Source organism: Amphiprion ocellaris, chromosome 18 (genome assembly GCF_022539595.1).
Source record: "Amphiprion ocellaris isolate individual 3 ecotype Okinawa chromosome 18, ASM2253959v1, whole genome shotgun sequence".
NCBI classification, from domain to species: Eukaryota; Metazoa; Chordata; class Actinopteri; family Pomacentridae; genus Amphiprion; species Amphiprion ocellaris.
This window is the reverse complement of record NC_072783.1, coordinates 14,929,168-14,949,726: the sequence shown is the minus strand read 5'-3', so window position 1 is coordinate 14,949,726 and position 20,559 is coordinate 14,929,168. Positions and strand designations below refer to the sequence as shown.

The 20,559-nt window shown below is 42.7% G+C and overlaps 1 protein-coding gene across 1 annotated transcript in view; it reads right to left on the bottom strand.

Annotated features, from left to right (window-relative positions):
- Positions 1-20,559, bottom strand: part of dnah9 (dynein, axonemal, heavy chain 9) — a 248,565-nt gene that overhangs the window by 206,728 nt on the left and 21,278 nt on the right. Inside the window, exons 12-14 of the mRNA XM_023276189.3 lie at positions 17,052-17,178; positions 16,375-16,521; positions 14,179-14,287 (exon numbers count right to left, since the gene is read on the bottom strand). Of these exons, the coding sequence (XP_023131957.2) occupies positions 14,179-14,287; positions 16,375-16,521; positions 17,052-17,178 (383 nt within the window). The remainder of the gene's footprint in view (positions 1-14,178; positions 14,288-16,374; positions 16,522-17,051; positions 17,179-20,559) is intronic.

Sequence of the window (20,559 nt, the reverse complement as noted above, 5' to 3'; positions counted from 1 at the left end):
GCGCTTGCTTTCAGAGAGACCTCCCCTGGTACGGCGAGCACAGATGGTCTATGGACCAAACACATCTAGTCCAACCTGTGTGAATGGAGGAGCTAGGGTGAGCCAATCAGCCGGCAAATTGGACATCTTTGCCTTTTCCATGCTTCCTCTTAACCTTCTGCAGGTGACACAATTGTATATGATGCTTGATATCAGTCTTTTTCCTCCCAGAATCCACAACCCAGCAGACCTGACGGCTCCCTCAGTAATGTGCCTGCTCTGGTGTGCAACTCGTTCATGGTAATACCGCACCAACAAAGTAGCAATGTGATTGTTTTTAGGGATGATTATGGGATGTTTCTCTTCCCAAGAGGTTGCAGCAGATGACATGCGGCCACCAATTCTCAGCACACCATCTGTATCCAATATAGGATTGAGTTTCCTGAGAGGACTGCATTGTTAAACAATCTCTCCTTTGGACAGGTTCTTGGTTTCCTCTTTAAAGGTCTCTTGCTGTACAGTCCAGAGAATTACGATCCTTGCTTGCGTAAACTCATCTGCTTTTGCTATATCTCCCTCTGGAGCCTTAGAATAGGATCTGACTTTCTGTATAAGCTTGGCCATTCCATATGTAAGTAGGCGTTGGAATCTGTGTGAACCAAGCAGTGTTTCAGAAGCTTTTGTAGCGGTCGCAACCAGTGTACATATGTCCGCATCTGTGTCTCGTTCAACAAGTTCAAAGGACTCTGGTCGATTCAGTGAAGCTCCATCATCCTTTGTGAGAAAGGAAGGTCCTGAAAACCAATTTGTCTCTCCCAAAAGTGTAGCTGATACTGGCCTTTTGCCATGGTCTGCAGGATTGGTTTCTGTGCTGACAAAATGCCACTGTTCGGGCTGTGATGACTTCCGAATGCGCATGACTCTGTTAGCGACGTACATGTAGAATCTCCAGTTGGTGTTGTAGATATAGCCCAACACAACTCAAGAGTCAGTGTAGAACTTCACTGTGTGGATTTTGATGTCTAATTCGTCTACTAACATGTCGGCCAACTCAACTGTCAGCACGGCTGCACAAAGCTCCAGCCGGGGCACAGTATAGGTGTGGCGTGGTGCTAATTTGAATTTCCCCATGCAGAATTCTACGTGACTGTGTCCTTTATTGTCGACTGCTCTGAGATAGGCCAATGCTGAGATGGCAATGGTGGACGCGTCAGATAAGACACATAGTTCCCTGTGCCGTGTGGAGAGCAAGGTAATAGGTAGGTATGGCCTTGGTATGTGAAACTGCTCAAGTGCCTTGAGAGAGTCTTTCCAAGACTTCCACTGAGTCTCTTTTTCAGCGGGCAATGGGACATCCGATTCACAATGCTCAGTAAATAGTTCTCTGACTAGAGCCTTGCCTTGTATGGTTATTGGAGCCACAAACCCCAGCGGATCGAATATGCTGTTGACTGTGGAGAGAATACCTCTACGGGTAAACTGCTTCTCCTCTCTAGAGACACAGAAGTTAAAGCTGTCAGTTTGAAGGTGCCAGTTGAGACCTAAGCTTCTCTGCAGGGGTAAAGGGTTCACTCCCAATTCTAGGTCTTTCAGCCCTTTTGCACATTCCTCAGAGGGAAACGCTGTCATCACTGTGTTATGGTTAGAGGCAATCTTGTGCAGTCGGATATTTGAGTCGGCTAACATTTGTTTGGTCCTTTTCAGGACTTGGATAGCGTCGTCATCAGTGGGAAATGAGGTAAGTCCGTCGTTGATGTAAAAGTTCCTGAGAACGAACTGTTTTGCCTCTGTGCCATATTCTTCCTGACTTTGTAAAGCAGTTCTTCTCAAGCTGTATATGGTGACAGTGGGAGAAGGGCTATGGCCAAATACATGTACAGTCATGCGGTACTCTGTGGTCCTTTTGGCAGGGTCATTGTCCTCGAACCAGAGGAAATGTAAGAAATCGCGGTGTTCCTGACAGACTTTGAAGCAGTAGAACATTTGTTCTATATCCGCTGCTACCGCCACAGGTTCCTTACTGAAGCGAGTGAGAACTCCCAAGAGTGTCTTATTCAGGTCAGGGCCACTCAACAGGATGTCGTTCAGGGAGACGCTGTTGAGCTTGGCGCTGGAGTCACACACTGCTCGTACCTGGCCTGGTTTATGCGGGTGGTAAATTCCAAATATTGGTAAATACCAACTCTCTTGTTCCTCACTGTGTGGTGGGGCTGTTTCAGCATGACCTGCCTCAAAGATCCTCTGCATGAAAGCAACCATGTGCTCCTTCACGTCTGGCCTTTTTTCAAGCATGCGATGTAATGTTGAAAAATGCTTGACTGCTTGCGCTTTATTGTTAGGGAGTTTGCGCCTTGGATCTCTGAAGGTTAGCGGCGCCACCCAACTGTTTGTGTCATCCATGGAGACCTCCCGGTCCATTATTTTCAGAAAGGCTTTGTCTTCCACGGACATGGTTGGCTTGTCGTTGTGTGGCATTCACTGGAAGACCCCTTCACCCAGACTGTCCTTTTCTTCAAACAGGTCATTCATCTCATTAATCCTTGGAAAGTGATGGTGAAGCAGTGAAGTACCAAACTTCTCTGTGATGTGGAGGCTGTTTGTGCAAGGATCAAACAGAGATGTACGGCCGTTACTCAACACTTTAGTTCAGTAGACATTGACACAATCTGGTTTATGGGCTCTTCCAAGACAGACTTCCCCTACAATGACCCAGCCCAAATTGAGACGCTGGGTATAAGGTGCATCGTGGGGTCCATTACATTGTCCACGAACATTGTGAACCCATGGTATGTCTCGGTCCAGCAGGAATAAGATGGGTGCTTGGGGCTCTAGAGCTGGGATCTTGTCCACAACCCGCTTGAGGTATGCATAATGTTTGGCAATCTCAGGTGTGGGGATTTCCGACTTATCATCCGGGAGCATGTCACATTCAATTAGAGTGGGGAGTGGAATTTGAGTTTTGCCATCTAATGACTCTACGGTGAAATTGTTAGCTCATCGGCCCGTGGTTTCAGTGACCCCTGAACAGGTCTTAACCCTTTAGGCGCCACAGTTTTTTCAAGAAAATATTCAGTTTTGATATCATTTTTTCAAAAGGTTGTAACTTGAAAATGATTAGAGATAAAGGCATACTGTAAATGAGAAAAATCGTCAGTATGACCCAAAGTTTGTGATGGGTGGAAATTCACTCATCTAATTTGCATATTATGACATCACCAGGTGGTGGCCATATTGGATTACATAACTTTTACAGATTTTTTCAAATTTTTTTCAATTTTTTCAATTTTTTAAGTTTTTTTTTGGCCTTTGTGGCTTTATTTGATAGATCAGTGAAGACAGACAAGAAAATGGGGAGAAGAATGGGGGAAGACATGCAGTAAAGGGCCATGAGCGGGAACCGAACCCAAGCGGCTGCATCGAGAACTATAACCAGTTTAGCTCGACGGGCGCCCAACTTTTACAGATGTTTATCGGTCAAGATGGCATTGCTTGTTGTGCTTCAGTGTGTGGTATCTTTCATTGCAAGGCACAGCACACAGACCTACTCCACACTGACTACACCTGAACTGTGTCTGGCGACGGCCTTTTGGGCGGGTGTGATCTGAACACGCGATGCAATCCGGACGATCGTCTGTATTACGGAGCCAGTGTCATTCAGTGAGCCTCTGTGGAACTTCACCCTGCTGCATTGAAGGCCTTCCTCCTTTTTTACCTTCCTTTTTGTAGTAGCCCTCAAGCAAAGATGTTACTATACTCTGAATGAAGGCCTTCAGTGTTTTTTGTTGACCAGGATTACACCTGGTATAAATGATGTTGGCATTGACTACACTGATGCTTAGAACTGCATTGAAAATGCGACTGTACCATTTTCTTGATCTGTGTGGAAAGAGGTACGTTTTCATTCGTTGATCAGCTGTATCTACTCCTCCCATAAATGTGTTGTAACTGTCAACGCACACTGGTTTCTCAATTTCACGAAACCCAGTCACATTTTCCTTTGTGCGGATGCGTTTCTTCGTACACAAATTCCCATGAATGGTGGACAGCAGAGTGAGACGCTTTGTGTCGTGAAATGCACAAGCCAGTAATTTATCATGCCGCATGACCACTGGGTCATCTCCCCTTCTCAGTGGCAACTGGGCTGGTTTTAGACCCCTTGACATCCCTCTCCTGTTGCAGTTCACTGTCCCACACATACCAGTGTCATTATCTGCTAACTCACGAGCTATGGCTGGTGAAGTGTAGTAGCTGTCCATATACACCTCATGCCCTTTCCCTGTGTATGAGGCCAGCAGCTGACGAACAATAAGATGTGTTGCACCTATATTTTCATCGTCATGTGTATTTTGTCCAGTGTACATGGACCACTGTAAAACATGACCTGAGCTGGCCTCACTCAAGACAAATGCTTTATAGCCATATTTGTCAGGTTTTTTTTGGGTTGTACAGCTTCAAGGTTGACCTTCCCTTGAATGCAATGGTCATTTCATCCAAGGAAAGCTCCTTGTGTGGACCATAGATGGCTGAAAACCGTGGAATAATCATATTGATTATGGGACGCACTTTGAACAGTCTATCATGACCTGGCAGACCCCTCTCAACACGTTCATCATTATTTACAAAGTGGATGAAAGAAAGGATAACCTCAAATCTGTTTCTAGACATCACTTTGCCAAAGCCAGGTGTGTAAGTTGGCCAAAACCCATCCCAATAATCCTCAATCTCAGACTTTTCCACAAGCCCCATGCACAAATGCAGTGCCATGAAAGCTTTCATTTCAGAGACAGTAACATCATACCAGTCATGGAATCTGGAGTTCGGTTTTAGTTCTTCCCTCGCTAAGAACTGGTGGGCATATCTGTTTGTTTCATTTGTGATGAGGCTCCAGAATTCAGCATCTAAAAAAAGAGATAGGAAACCAGTGGGCTCAGAATTTGTCAGATTCCTGTCTCCACGATACCCAACAGGCTCATCAAAATGTCTGATCCACTTGTGATGTTCTTCCTCATCTCTCAAGCAAACCCAGCCATCATCATCATCATCATTTACGGCGGGGTGGTGAACGCCACTGCGGCCTCCGCCGGTATTAGAGGTGCATTTTCTCCCGCGTCTGCCGCTATTTCCGCGGTGTTTCGCATCCCCACTACCCACCTCACCATTAGCGGTGTTTTGATCAACCCTGCTGCACCCACCACGTCTCCTCCTGCCATCCCTGCTACACCCACCACGTCCCCTCCTGCCACCCCGGACACGGTGAAGCAAAGCATCCGCTCCAGTATGTGCTGCTTGTGGACTGTCATGGCGCACGGATGCGCTGCTGTTACACACAGACGCAGCTTCACTTTCTGTGTCACTGGACGACTGAACATCTTCATCAGAGGGTGAATATTCCTCTTCAGAATCTGAGTCAGCCATCAGTTGGCGAAGTACTTCCTCAACAGCGAACAGACCTCTCGGCATGGTGAGTTTTCTCTCACTAAAATTCGCTCTCTTGCTCTCTGTTATGCTTCGACTACAACCACTGCTCCCTCGTCTCCTCGCCCGGGGAGGCGATTTTCAAACTCTATAAACTCCAAAACTTTGAATGAAAACACGCCCACAAATGATGCTCAGATTGAAGTTACAGATGTCTGCTATCTCCTGGTGTAAAGTAGTAACTACATGAGGCACTATATTTGCAGCTATGGCTTGTTATGTTCAGCAATGTTGCTTGTCGCAATATTGCAACTTTGGCACTTAAACGGTTAAGTGTGTATGCTGCCGTGCCTTCTGCTATACCAAAGAGTTCAAAAAGCTCAGTTCTTGCCAGAGACTTATTGCTCTGCTCATCCAGGACAGCATAAACCTTGACAGCTCTCTCTCTCTCTGGCCTGCTGGATAAACACGGACAAGGCAGATTTTGGAGCACGACCTTAACCTTACTGTAGCCCACAGATAGCAGTGCATTTTGACGTGACAGCTTGAGGGGTTCCTTTTCCTCGCTCCCCGCCTTGATCTCTAGTGGTTACAGAGGTCTTGGTTATCCACAGAGACGGCCCTGGATGTAATGCAGTAGGGTGGCTGTCACTATTGCATTTTCTGCATTGAACACTTGTTCCACATTCTTTGGCTAGGTGACTGGATGATGCACAGCACCTCTATAGCAAATCTTCTTCTCTTTAAGATAGGCTTTTCTCTCATCCAAGGACTTGCTCCTAAAACCACGACACTTTCTAAAGGGGTGTGGTTTGTTATGGAGCGGGCACTGCTTGTCTGGGTCAGCCATTCTTTTTTTCTTGGGGGTTGTCACAGCTGCGGTCAGAGTATACTGAGACCTCTGTCTTTCTGATGGTGATGGGTGTTCTCATGTTTGTTTAAAGGAATGCTCTGCCTTTCCTATGCTCGAACCACCTGTGAGTACAGCAAAGCGTGGGTCGCTGAGTGTTTTGGCTTGATCACAAACAAACTTTGCAAAGATGGAGAAAGGTGGGTAAGACATCCGGTGATTTTCCTTGTACCGGGATGCTAGAGAGACCTACTTGTCATGCAGGGAGTATGGCAGCTTTTGGACTATTGGAGTGATGCCACGGGATGTGTCCAGGTAATTGAGACCAGGTAAGAATCCATCTGCTCTGGCAGCTTCAAGCTCTAAGAGAACGTCTCCCAGCTCTCTCAACTTTTGATTTTCTCGGTTTGAGATTTTTGGGAAATCATCAACTTGCTTAAGAAGTGCATTTTCTATTGCCTCCGGTGAACCGTAGCATTCTTCCATCCTTTGCCATACCATGCTCACCCCTGCTGCTGCGTCGTGGAGGTGGACTGCCCGGATTCTCTTTGCATGCTCAGATGATTTGGGTCCGAGCCATTTACACAACAGATCAAGCTCGTCCCTTGATGTCAGGTTTATGTCCTCCGTAGAACTGTAGAAAGATGCCTTCCAGGCCCAATAATTTTCTGGATGATCGTCGAACCTTAACAGCCCAGAGCTTACCATCTCACGGCGTATTAAATACTTGGCCAAGTCAGTTGTTGATGATGAACTGGGCCCAATGGTTCTAGGAGCAGCCCCAGTATGTGGCTGTGGGCTTTGGTAGCAACCGCTGGATGGTCTCATATTGTGTGGCTGTGTTAGGTAGCTATAAGTGTCTTTGGATGGATTCAAGCCGTGCAGGTGTTCTTGCTTCAGGTGGTCAGTCCTGGATGAGCTTTGAGCATGAGGGTAATATGGAGTAGCATCGTCCTCCTGCTTGAAAGTTTGGTGAACAGGTAAGTCACAGAATTCATAGCTGCTGAGCTTGCTTGACTCGTTTTTACCTTCCCCCATATTGTTGTCAACTGTCTCACCACGATCTCTAGTTTCAGCGCGTGCAGAGGGCTTGTAGCTCCGCTTTCTTTCTAGCAGCCTCAGCTGCAGCTTGTTGTTGTTCCTCTTCAATGTATGCTTGTGCTTTAATCATATCTGCTTCTCTTTGTGCAAATGACGCTTGTGCACGTGCAGCCTCTGCTTTTGCACATGCTCTTGCTCTGGCTGCAATGGCACTGGCTGAGGACCGCTGACTGGCTCGACTGGAACCTACTGATCCTGTCTCAATATCATCCATTGTCTTTACTGCAGCTTTGATGACAGAAGCAACTTTGAGTTCCAAAGTTCCACTTTCTGTAGGTTAGCCCATTAGGCAATGTCTTTTCACTACTCTGTCCTCACTAGGATGTAGAACTGTCTAGCTTGACAGAGAGTTAAACAGGTCCTTTAAATAAATACCCCGGAGTCAGCAGGTACGTTCAGGATGTTTACTAGCAGGAGCACTGTGAAACTGCAATACAAAATGACAAAAGATTACAGACTGTTTGTTTCACACCAAGAAACATTAAATCAGTAATTACTTCGTAAAATACAAATAAACATAAATATGTAATGAAAGCAGGCAAGTAACAGATAAGTAAGAAACTGCCGATTAGCTTCATGCTAACTTAATATAGAAAACGCTAGCGTATTAGCATCGCTCTCGTTTTTGTTTTTAACTTCATCACACAAGCTATGAACTGTATAAATGACTATCACAGGTAAGTTAAAACTAAAATATAACTGTCACTTACAGACATATGCTCCGTAGGGTTCAACACAAGAAATTCAAACAATGAACAGGAAACAACCGTTTGCTTCTGGCCTTTGGTAGAAAGATGAACCAATTACGGCAAGCCCGTGTGAACAAAAAAGGCACAGCACAGTAAGCAGTCACCTTCATCTCTTAAAGGGTCGGCACAATATCCTTTAATAGATTAACTGCTATGTGACTATTCTTGTTAACAAAGCGTTCAAATGCAATTTTTTTTACTATCCGAATTTGACCTATTTGATTAGACTGGGTTCCAGACTAGCTTTTTACATTGGTTACACTGGTGTGCCTTTACCCTTTAAGCACCAAAGTCGCAATATTACGACAAGCAGCACTGCTGAACATAACAAGCCATAGCTGCAAATATGGTGACTTATGTACACTACTTTACACCAGGAGATGGCGGACATTTGGAACTTCAATCTGAGCAATATTTGTGGGTGTGTTTTCATTCAAAGTTTTGGAGTTTATAGTGTGAAAACCACCCCCCGGTCGAGGAGACGAGGGTCGCAGTTGGCGCGCTACAGAGTGCAAGACAGCGTGAGAAAGCGAGAGAAAACTCACCATGCCGAGAAGTCTGTTCACCGTTGACAAAGTACTTCGTCAAGTAATGTCTGACTCAGATTCTGAAGAGGGATATTCACCCTCTGATGAAGATATTCAGTCGTCCAGTGAGACAGAAAATGACGGCAGCGAGTCAGTGCGCCATGACAGTCCACAAGTAGCACATACTGGAGCTGATGCTTTGCTTCATCGAGTACGGGGTGGCAGGAGGGGACGTGGTGGGTGTAGCAGGAGTGGTCAAAACACCAGTAATGGTGAGGTGGGGAGTGGGGATGCAAAAAAAACGCAGAAATAGCAGCAGACGCAGTAGAAGCTGCGGGAGAAAATGCACTGCTAGTAGCGGTGGAGGCCGCAGTGGCGTTCACGGCCCCGCCATAAATGACGATGATGATGGCTGGGTTTGCTTGAGAGATGAGGAACAGTATCATAAGTGGATCAGATAGTTTTATGAGCCTGTTGGGTATTGTGGAGATAGGAATCTGACAAATTCTGAGCCAAGCAATGCCATCTTAATCAATAAACATCTGTAAAAGTTATGTAATCCATATGTCCGCCGCCTGGTGATGTCATAGTATGCAAATTAGATAAGTGAATTTACTCCCATCAAAAACTTTGGATCATACTGATGATTTTACTCATTTACAGTATGCCTTTATCTCTAATCATTTTCAAGTTACAACCTTTTGAAAAAGTGATATCAAAACTGAGTATTTTATTGAAAAAACTGTGGTGCCCTAAGGGTTAATTGTGCACACAATTTAGGCACACTAAAATAGTGTTTATTATGCCCTTTGCCACTGAAACACTGCAAATAAAGGGATCTGCTCTGCCAGTCAAGAATTGACACAGCATAGGGCGAGTTCCTCATAACATGCTTTTGTTACATTTCAATTCAGAATTTCAGTGCTCCGACAGCAAAAGCACTGTTCCAGCCATACTTGGGCCACAGTTTTTACAATAAATGCAATGCAAAATTTTAGCAGTTTTATCACATCTCAGGTTAAAATTAGCTAGTGGTGGTGGCACTGCATTTCAGTATGCATGCAGAGACTCCTGCAGGTTAGAGGGGCAGAGCTGAGGCCTGAGTTACAGATGTTCAGTTGACATTACAATTTACTGATATTTACTCTGCCAAGGACCGACGGAGTTATGTGACGATCGGCGTACGTTTGTCTGTGAATCCATCCGTATGTCTGTCTGTCAGTGTGAAACATTTCTCAAAAACAGACAAACAGATTTGGATGAAATTTTCAGGGAAAGTCAGAAATGACACAAGGACCACCTCATTAAATTTTCACATTGATGTGGCTTATAGTCTGGATCCACGGCTTTGTTAAGGATTTCCCATTGCAAGGTAAAGCTGCTGGCATGGCGTCGCTGTAACCATGACGTGAACACTGTATCAGTTACCTCACTTGTCACATGATTGCGATCCTACCACAAATTGACTGTTATTTATCAGTTGGAAATCATACAAGGAACAAATGATGAAACTGTGGGGTGTTTCTGAGTCGAATCAATTTCTGCCGCCCACCACATATTTAGGTCACGCAATGTAGCAAACCCCAGCCAGACAATGGTGAAGCTACCAATGTTTGACAAAGCCTTTATCTACGTTTAGCCTTCAGCCTTATTTTGAACACAAATTCACCTTTCTGTTCTTCACTCCTTTCTTCAGGAAACACCGTAAGTGCTTGTCCCCATTGCAGCTAGATGCTTATAAGTTTAAGTTTTCTTTCATCTTTACATGAATTTCTGGACTTTTTGGCAGCGTCTTCGCCATGTCAAGAAACCGCTTCTTAGATAAACACTTCCTGTGCCACTGGAGTGGTGACAAAATAAAAGCCCATAACGTTAAAAAGACACCTTCAAAATAAAAGCAAGGAGGGAACGGTTATTTTAACACTAGCAAAACAAAGGCTTGCCAAAAGTGATGAACTGATCAACAGCCCTTTATAAGAGTAATTTACACACAATTCAGTATCCATACATAACACGCACATGCATAACACATGTCTGTGCTCAGCGCAAGGTCATTTTTTATTAAAGATTTCATCCATCGGAAATGATATGTCAACTGAGCAGCCTTGGTGGAGTACTGCGCTCTCTGAGTGCTTCTCCAGTTCATGAATGCCACACATGGCTGCCATGAAACTATGCACAGAGAAGCCTTGGGATCCCACTCAGTTAATTCACTGTAGCAGTCTGGACCAGTGTGTAGAATTAAAATCAGTCAGCAAAGAGTGAAAAGAGGTGCTCTAATGTCAGATTTACCTTCGCTGAAATTGAGTGATTTGTACTACATGCAAGGGTCACCCTAGACACACGGACAAATCTGATAAATGTCAGGAGCAGTGGAGACCAATAAAAATATTCAGCCGCTTGACAGATTTTGATTGCATGTACAACAAAAATGGTTGCACACTGGAACCCTGACAGGTCTACAAAAAATCTGGAAATCTAGCAAATCTGATTATTCACTTTGTCCCATTCCTAAATGTGAGAAGCTAACAGTGTGCACTCCAATGCAGAAACTCAAAGAGGGCACATTCAAAGTACCCTGTTTGAGGCAAATGTTACAATTTTCTAAGTACTCTTAGATATTATCCGTGGAGCAGCTAGTTCTATAATCTGTTGCATTTATAGAAAGTACTTGTACTGTACCTATTTTTGTGTTTTATATGTGTTACAAAAGTTAACACGAAATATAAGCATATACAGAGTGTTCTTCACCCATATTGAATAGTAATTTTAATAAGTGTGATCTTGAAAGTGGATAAGAGGTATTCAATTTCAATAAAATGCCACCAAACCCCAAAACTAAAGCTGTAGCACATGGATGCAATGCTAATACACGTGTAAGGTATGTTATCAACCCAAATATGGAATGCCATGTTTTCCTACTAGGTAAATCCCCTCAGACATATTTTCACTGAATAAGCCTATGGTTGTTAGAATCAAAAAATATAGAGATAAAATCATCATCCTGTGCCCTTTTACCGCATAAATCCATAGCAGACATGAAGCTGCAATGCACACACATCCATACATACACCAACATAAAACAGATACGTGTGTAGTCAATGTTTCTTCTGTAGAGTGACTCTGAGTTTGTCCCCACGGACAGCTGAGTGCATTGGCTTGTACCGTAAACACTCTTCTCATTTCTGCTACATTCCTCTGGGAATCCCGGAGTCGAGGAATCTAACAACGTGCCTGTCAGTTCTGTGTCAATCAAAGCTTATCAATGATTGAACACCTCTCCTATTCTTCTTTTATATGCTTTTCAAAATGCAAAGCCTCTCTGTTCATGGTACATCTCAAAGCAGTCTGTTCTGCCCCAGAAATGACAAGGATGGAGAGAAACATTGGGAGAGAGGAATAAGGGAGGCATGTCTCTCTAATAATCTGAAAATATCCATATAAATAAATATTTGCATGGTCATCATAGAGGCAGGGCTTTTGTGTTCCTCTGTTACATATATCCAGCAACAGCATTCTGGATAGGTAGGCACAAGCCAAATCATCAGGTTGAACCAATAAATGCTTTTAGTATTTTACTTACAGGATTTCAAACACTGTCATCACAATGAAGAAAAGATGCTTAGCTAGTCTCACATAGCCAGAGCTGTCTTCACCTCACTGTCAGCACTGGAGAATGGTCTGCTGCATGTTTTTTTTTATTATTATTATTCTGCCATAGATGTAAAAATGTCCTCTGGTTTATTCATATTTCGTTAAACTAATCACAATCTTAGGCACCACTAAGATCCACTAACAGGGGAGCACTGTCATTGAATGAATACTTCATCAAAAGAACCAGATGGCTTATCGCACATTTCAAATTCTCTGCAAAACTTTGTGTTTTTAGCATGTAGGTTGTTGTTTCCCATAGCGAAGGACATGATGTAAACAATAACACATAGCTGTGGAAGGTGAGGAGAAAGCCATGTAAAATGCATGTAAAACATGGCTAGCAAGTCTACATCTGGTGAATCAGGCTATAGCTTAGGTATGTTAGGCCCTTATCATACAGTTTTCCCCTTTCATTTACCCTCTAGCAAATTATAAGATGCTAAATCTTCTTGTTCCTCACTGACTGACAGTATCAGCGCGTTCCAGCTCTTCATTAAATCTACACACTAATCAGCCACAACATTAAAACTATCTGCCTGATATTGTGTAGGTCCCCTTTGTGCCACTAAAGCACCTCTGACCCATCGGGCCATGGACATGGAACCTCTGTGGGTGTCTATGGTGTCTGGCACTATGATGTTGTAAATAGATCCTTTGGATTTTGGGGTCTCCATAAAACAGGTTCATTCCAGCACATTTCACAAATCTTTGATCCGATTGGGATCTAGAGAGGTTGGAGGCCAGGTCAGTTTTTGTGGTGTGATGGTGTGCAATTGTGCTGCTGACCATTCAGGAGGGCTGTTGCATGGGGCATTATATGCGATCTGCAACAATGCTTGGGTAGGTGATACCTGTCAAAGTACCATTTCTTTGAAGGCCGTGTCCCAACGGTTTACAGCAGAACACTGGATTGTTACAAAATGACCAGTGTTGTTCACTTCACCTGTCAGCGGTTTTATTGTTGTGGCTGATTAATGTATGATGTTTACGTGGCGAGAAATACTCAAACACAAGCTTTTATGGAGACCCTTCTCTGATGAATGAGCTATAATTTTATATTTGAACACACACTTGCACATGCTATAATCTTCTGTTTTAAGCTTCTGCAGTCAGTGCAGTTTGTTAATAGTGAACATAATGTTAAGGATTTTGTGGAGAAACTCAGTTATCTGCTGCTTTCCTGCAAAACACAAATAAAAAAACACCAAAAAACACCCTGTAATCTTTCTGTATGTTGAGATTTCTGCTCTCTCTCAGTGAAACAAAGTACATAAATGCAGCCACGGAAGGGTATTAGTCTCCTACCCAAATAATGAAACGCAGCAAACCACAGGGCTCTCGCCTTGTTCCGCAGTGTGAATTAAGTACAGCAAACACAGCCCGATCACGTACAAAACATTTGTCTAGTGTTGCAGCGGTAATAACGCTAAACTAAAATGAAAACCTACATCATATATCCTGTTAACTCTCTCCTTCAAAAACCCCTCAATAATCCACTGAACACTCAATAAAAATATTTTTTAAAAACATATTTTAAAATATATCAACAGTTTTCATGGGGACTATTTAGCAGTATTTTTTTCAGTATTTTTAAAGCATAGTGAAGTATGTTAATTATTCATTGTGACATTGTTTCTTAAGACATGTTGCCTTGGAGTTGTATTCCAATTTTTCAATGCTATGAACACTACGAATTCTATTAATCTCCACTGTAGGATAATAGTAAAATATGTATATCTCAACACCAGGACAAATAAACTAAAACTATCTGCATAGAAAAACACCACTATAATATGTGAAAAAAGTTTTCTATAATGTGGGTGGGCTGACAATAGAAAATGAGGCAGTTAAATGTGTTATTTCTCAGCAGCAGTATCTGCGACTCATCAGTTAGCATCCAGACCTTGGCTGTTCCAGTTTAGGCTCTCCTCTGCCTTTCTGAGCTGAGCATCAATGTCCCTGAGCTGGCCCTGAACCAGAGGCTGCTCCACGTCGAGCACAGAGTGCATCACCTGCAGTCAAACAATAGGGGAGAGAAAAAAGACACAGATGTGATGTGAATTTCACTCCCACCAAACGTCTACAGAAATATCATTTTAATATCACTGCCAATGAAAGCCACACAGAAGCCCAGAGTGTCAGGACAGATAATCGTCCTCATTAAAGTCACTATTTCATCATCGTTACACATTGCCATGACTTAACTGGACTCAAACTCTTAGCTACCTGAAGCAGTGAATTGTTATATTTTCATATCCGCAATAATCTCATTGAGGTAGCTGTGATATGTGTGGCTGATTTAGTTACATTGGTGACTGTTCATATATTGTTTTATGCTACATTATTTAAACTACCATTTTATCCCCAGACTCAGTTTTCATTAAGACCAGCAATAGGAAATGTGACAGTATCTGCAATGTCTTTTATGTAGTAATTCTGTCATTGAAATTATTCGGTCAAAAATTACATAATATTCATCTTCATTAGCATAATTGGAGGATCAAATCCAAATCTGTCTGTTTGTTAGCTTTGACAGCAATCACAGCAGCAGTGTAAAGTGACAAGAGTAAATGAACAGCACTTATTCTCTCTCGAGTGTAGCTGATTCACACAGTGATTTTGACATTTATGGAATATTATCCGAAAAATACACATAAACATGATCATATGTAGACATACTGCTAGCTTCAAATGGTTGTACTACCCCACAATCCTGTCTGTTTCAGAGACCTTCCAACTCAGTTATCTGGTCACCCCATTTCTCCTGCATCTAACGTGCACCACTGTGATGAGAATCACTGTTAATTAATGTTACTTGCTTCATCTGTGAGTAGTCAAAATATTTCGGCAAATGCAAATGTTGAGCTGTTTATTTTGGCATATCAAAGCAAAAAGATGAGATGAGAGGGTAGCAGGAAAGAGAATGCCATAAAACAACATAATCTTCTCAAAGCAAATGGAAATTTTTAACTTGTCAAAAACCAAAATGGAAATCATTGCCTTATATTTGCACTAGAATAGATATCAGAGCAAAATGATAATACTGTAGGCTAAATTTGCTCCTCAGATTCTTTGATGTGTGGGTCTGTTGCTCATCAAAACACTTTAGTGAGCTCAATTCAAAATGCCTGACTGGAGAGACATCAAATAATGAACAGGGAATAGCTCAGTGACATGGTTTAAAAAGGCAACAAACTGTGTTTTCAGTAGTTGTGTCACATTGTGATGATCACTTTAGCAGATCGACATACAGTGTGGTCTGTAAGATAACATTGCAGTAAATACTTATACAGCCAACAGTGCATAGCTGACAATAAAAATGCAAGCCTTAATGCTAGTCTGACTACTCCTGTCAGACCCATGCCTCGGAGGCTGCAGCAGCATCTCAAGAGTACCACTTCACAATTCCTCACTCTGACATAAAACAGCTATGATGAGCACAATTATTCTTTAATATTCTACATGTCCACTGCTTTTCAAGACAAGAAAAAAATGTATGAATGGATATAGGAACATGTCAGTGTTCCAGTAATAAAAGAATATTGTCAATGGGGCATTACTACAGAGCAATTTAATTATAAAGTGGTAATAGTGCAACATGAAACAAGGTAATAGTAACTGATTTTGTAACTACTATTTCTCCTTCTTACTTGCATTTATGTATAAGCTCTCTAGCTCTCAGTTCTGCAAATATATTTTCCATAAACTGGGGGCTTTGAAGGATGTAAGCAGAAGTATATTGTTGCCATGGAGTCAGTTAGTTGTCTTTGGGCTATAACTTGAGCCTTGTTTCTTAGCCTGCATTTTGAAAAATTGGCTCCATTGAAAGTATGCTGAATTACCTAATGCTAGTTCCTGTTTGCTATATACATTCGCAACTCTCATTGGATTACCTGGAAATGTAATATTTCACAGGCAAGTTTGTCTAAGTAGATTCATGAGCTCATGAAAATGAATGGTGCAGGGAAAAATGTAAGTCTCAGTCACTTTGAATGTGCATTATGCCTGTGTGTTCAGATTACAACTACAATAAATGGTTTCCCATTTTCACAAAGACACAAATGCACAGCTACAACATTTCAACCTTTTCTAAACCAACCTTGTTGTATTGACCAACAATGAGGTCCAGGTTGGCCACATACTGCCACAGCTGCCCCCTGGTGGTGTAGATTTGCACTGCAGTCTCAGGGATGCCTTCAATCTGTCTGGCCTCCATGTACTTCACCTCCCTGAGCACAGATGCCAGCTAGGAAGAGATCATAAAGACATTAGGAGCACTGAAAACTAATAATATTCCTTACTAACATCTAAACATCTTTCTAAGCATTTTTAAGCCAATTTAACTGAAACAACGTAAATAAAACTTTTTTTTTTTACAATATGAATAGTACAAGAGTTTTGGTGATGGTGGCAGAATATACTTCACTAAAATTCAAATTAATAATATATGGGTTTACAGATCTTCATAGAAGCATGATTACATCAATATTACATCTTTAAAACTGAAAATAAAATACTGGCCAGCCTAATTAGGAAACTGAATGTGCAGAAAAAATACAACTTCATTAGAGAACTCGTATTCTTTATTGAGCTGCATCCAGTTGAATGATACTTACTGAGTGATATTTAATAAAACATTAGTTTGATATATCATGAAACTAATAAATCACTCAAACCCTGCCCAGTAATATTCTAAACAAAAAAAGTACAAGCAGCGACACATCTAGCAGTCTGCCTCTGATCAGTTTTTCTAGCATGTGGGCTTAATGTAAAAACCTGTGGGTTGAAGTTGACTGAGATAAGCTGAGTAGCTGGGTCTCTGGTGATTAATGGCAAGCTGAGGTTGTACTGAGAACTCTCGCCCACAGTTTCTGTCCATGTCTCATACAAGCCGGTGGAATATCTAGAATACCAAACACAAAGCAGACAATCTGTGATCACAACCAGGGAAAATGTTATTATCACAGAAAAACAATTTGTACCTTTACAGGGAGAGTATAACATTGTTCTATATTTCCATTAAAACGGCAGGGATTTATTTCACAAGGCCACGGGCAAGAAAATGACTCACATCATGGAAATTAACATAAGCAACAAAACGAGCAGCTAAAAGGCATATGATTGAGCCACTTTCCCAATCCTCTGAGGGTGTAAACAGAATGAGAGGCGTGATTTGCTCGTCCATATCAAGCAGACAATAAGAGCAGAGGGAGAGGTGTGAAGGAGGGTTAGATGCTGGCATGGTGGTGGTGGTGGTGGTGGTGGTGGTGGGGGGGTAATATGAGGATAAACGCTGATTCATTTGTGAGAGGCTGGGAACAGACAATATGTCAGGGCTCTGTACAGCTATATCAATCTGTAAATAGCCACGATTATGATGAGAACTTCAGTGCACACTGTGTGCTCCTTATTGGATTTCTGCTGTGAGCTTCATTTCCTGATAGTGGCACCACAGACACAGAGGCAATCAAATGCCTTGGTCATGGCCATAAATCACGCTGCATTTTATCTGTGGGGGTAATGAGTGAGGATGCCCGTCCTGTTCCTTACTAGAATATGTATAATAATGGTGGCTTTCATCGGAGGCAACGGCGATGATTATTACAGCATAACAAGGGCTCTAATTTCTGATGGGAGTAAATTGAGGGCATAGAACTGGTGCTGTTCATCATCCCATTATGCTGGTTGGGGGGACATAAAGTGAGGGCATGATATTAGGCTCATGAAGCATAAAGAATGAGTGTCTGTCTTAGTCTGTAATAGTATCTATGTATGTGTGCACATTATGATGTGTGTCTTATTTACATACTTCTGGCTTTACTGCATACACACTCACACTTACTTAAAGTCCCATAAATGTAGGGACTACAACTGACTATATTAATTCAACCATGTTTAAATTTTCTCCTTCTGCATTGCATATTCCATTGTGATCATTACTACAAATAGTAAAGAATATTCTTCACAACTTCAACGGACACGTAGCAAATCTAAAATGAAAGAAGCTGTGGATCTTTGTTATATACGATATGCTTTAAAAAGACTATAAAAATATTTGTATAGCTATGGAAAACAAAAGTACATCGTGGAACACAGGGGTGGAACATAGGGGTGTGGTGTTTGAATGTGTAAAAGAGAACAAACAACGGAAGAAAATAATACATAATGAATATTTAAAAACAAAAAACAAACACATTTGTTAAATTGTTCAGAAAATATTTTTTTTAAAATTGAAGATTAAAAAAAAGTACAGCCATCAAGGAAATGCTGTAGAATCTTAAAGTGAGATTATACACCAATCAGCCACAACATTAAGACACTGACAGGTGAAGGGAATAACATCGATCATCTTGTTATAATGCAATGTTGTGTTGGGAAACCGTGAGTCCTGACATTCATGTGGATGCTTTACATGTGCCCACGACCTAAATATTGCAGGTCAAGTAACCCCCCCCCCCTCCACTCCCTCGTCTCCTATGGCAGCAGCAGTCCTCAATGCCAACTGCCACCCTTAGTGGGACAATGCACCCCGATGCACTGCAAAAACTGCTCAGGAGTGACCCAGGGAACATAACAGAGCTAAGGTGTTCATCTGGGTTTCACACTCCCCAGATCCAAATCTTATTGAGCATCCATGGGATGTGCCAGGATAAGCCTGACCTAGGTAGGTCCCACCCTGCAATCCACAAGAACCACAGAATTCACTGCCACCATCACGATGGCACAGGACATCCCCAGAGGTCCTGTGTCCATGCCCCACAGGGTCAGAGGAGTTTTAGCAGCATAAAGGGGACCAACACAATACTATAGGTAGGTGCTCGTAATGTTATGCCTGATTGGTGTATCATTTTTCTACAAACATGAAATCAGAGAAAGTAGTAAAGATGTTACACTTTGGTGATTTAACACCCATCTTTTAATAATGAAAAGACTGAACCATTTCAGCCTCATTTGTGTTCAGTCTCAGTACTGTCACTGGTGGATTACCAGATGGCGGCGTGCATAGACGCAGCGGCTCGGAGCTCTTAAACTGGCGTAGTTTTAGCAGGACGTACTGCCTACCGAGCTGACAGGACCGTGGACTCCGGTAAGAAAACTGGCGGGGGATTGTGCATCTATACTAACAACTCCTGGTGCACGGACGTCACAGTAGTGGATAAGCTATACAGTCCAGACGCGGAAATCATGCTACTATCTGGCCATTTTATCTACCGAGGGAGTTCACTGCTGTTTACATCTCTGCTGTGTATTTTCCACCGGGCGCTAATGCCAAGCTAGTGCTAGCACAGGTCTATGGCAGCAGTAACAACAGCCTAGTAGCACATCCGGACAGTGTTTTTATTGCAGCCGGGAACTTTAATCATGCGGACTTAAAAACAGTTCTCCACAAATTCCATTGAAACGTCAAGTGTGCTACTGGGGGAGATAAGACTCTGGATTAGGTGTATGCTAATGCAGCAGACGCATATAAGGCTCAGGCGCTTCCCCACCTGCGACTATCAGATCATCTCTCACTTCTGTTGCCCCCCCTTTTGATCTTGGGTGTATACATCCAAGATCAAAAGGGCCAGGACTACTGTTAAAACTGTTAGAACCTGGACAGAGGATGCTATTCCTCTGCTTCAGAACTGTTTCCAGCACACAGAGTGGGATGTATTTAAAGGGCAGTGCACACACGACTCTCTAGACGATTACACCACAATTGTTTTAAACTACATCAGCTTCGGTGTGGATAATGTTACATCATGGAAACAAGTTCATGTGTCACCAAATCAAAAACCTTGGATGACACAAAGCGTAAAACAACTACTCCGAGCTAGGAAAATAGCTTTTGGATCTAGGGACCCCGTCGCTTACAGCACAGCCAGGGCTGAACTGTGGAAAGGCATCAACACTGCCAAATTACACCAAAAAAGGTGCATTGAGGCCAAATTTGCCAGCTCCACAAACCCTAGGTAGGTGTGGGAAGGTATTAAGGCTATTACAGACTACAAGTACAGACCTACATCTACCTCAGCGGACCCCACCTTAGCCGAGGACTTAAATTACTTTTATGCCCGTTTTGACAGACAGAACACTGACCCTGCGCTGCCTCCCCTCCCCAGTACTGACACTGCCCCAGTCCTGAGCACACACAAGGTGAGACCCTCCACAGCATCAACACCAGGAAGACTGCTGGACCAGACAGAGTGCTGGGCCGAGTCCTGCAAGGCTGCGCAGCTGAGTTAGCGGACATCTTCACCTCAATCTACAACCTATCGCTGTCCACAGCATGGGGCCCAGC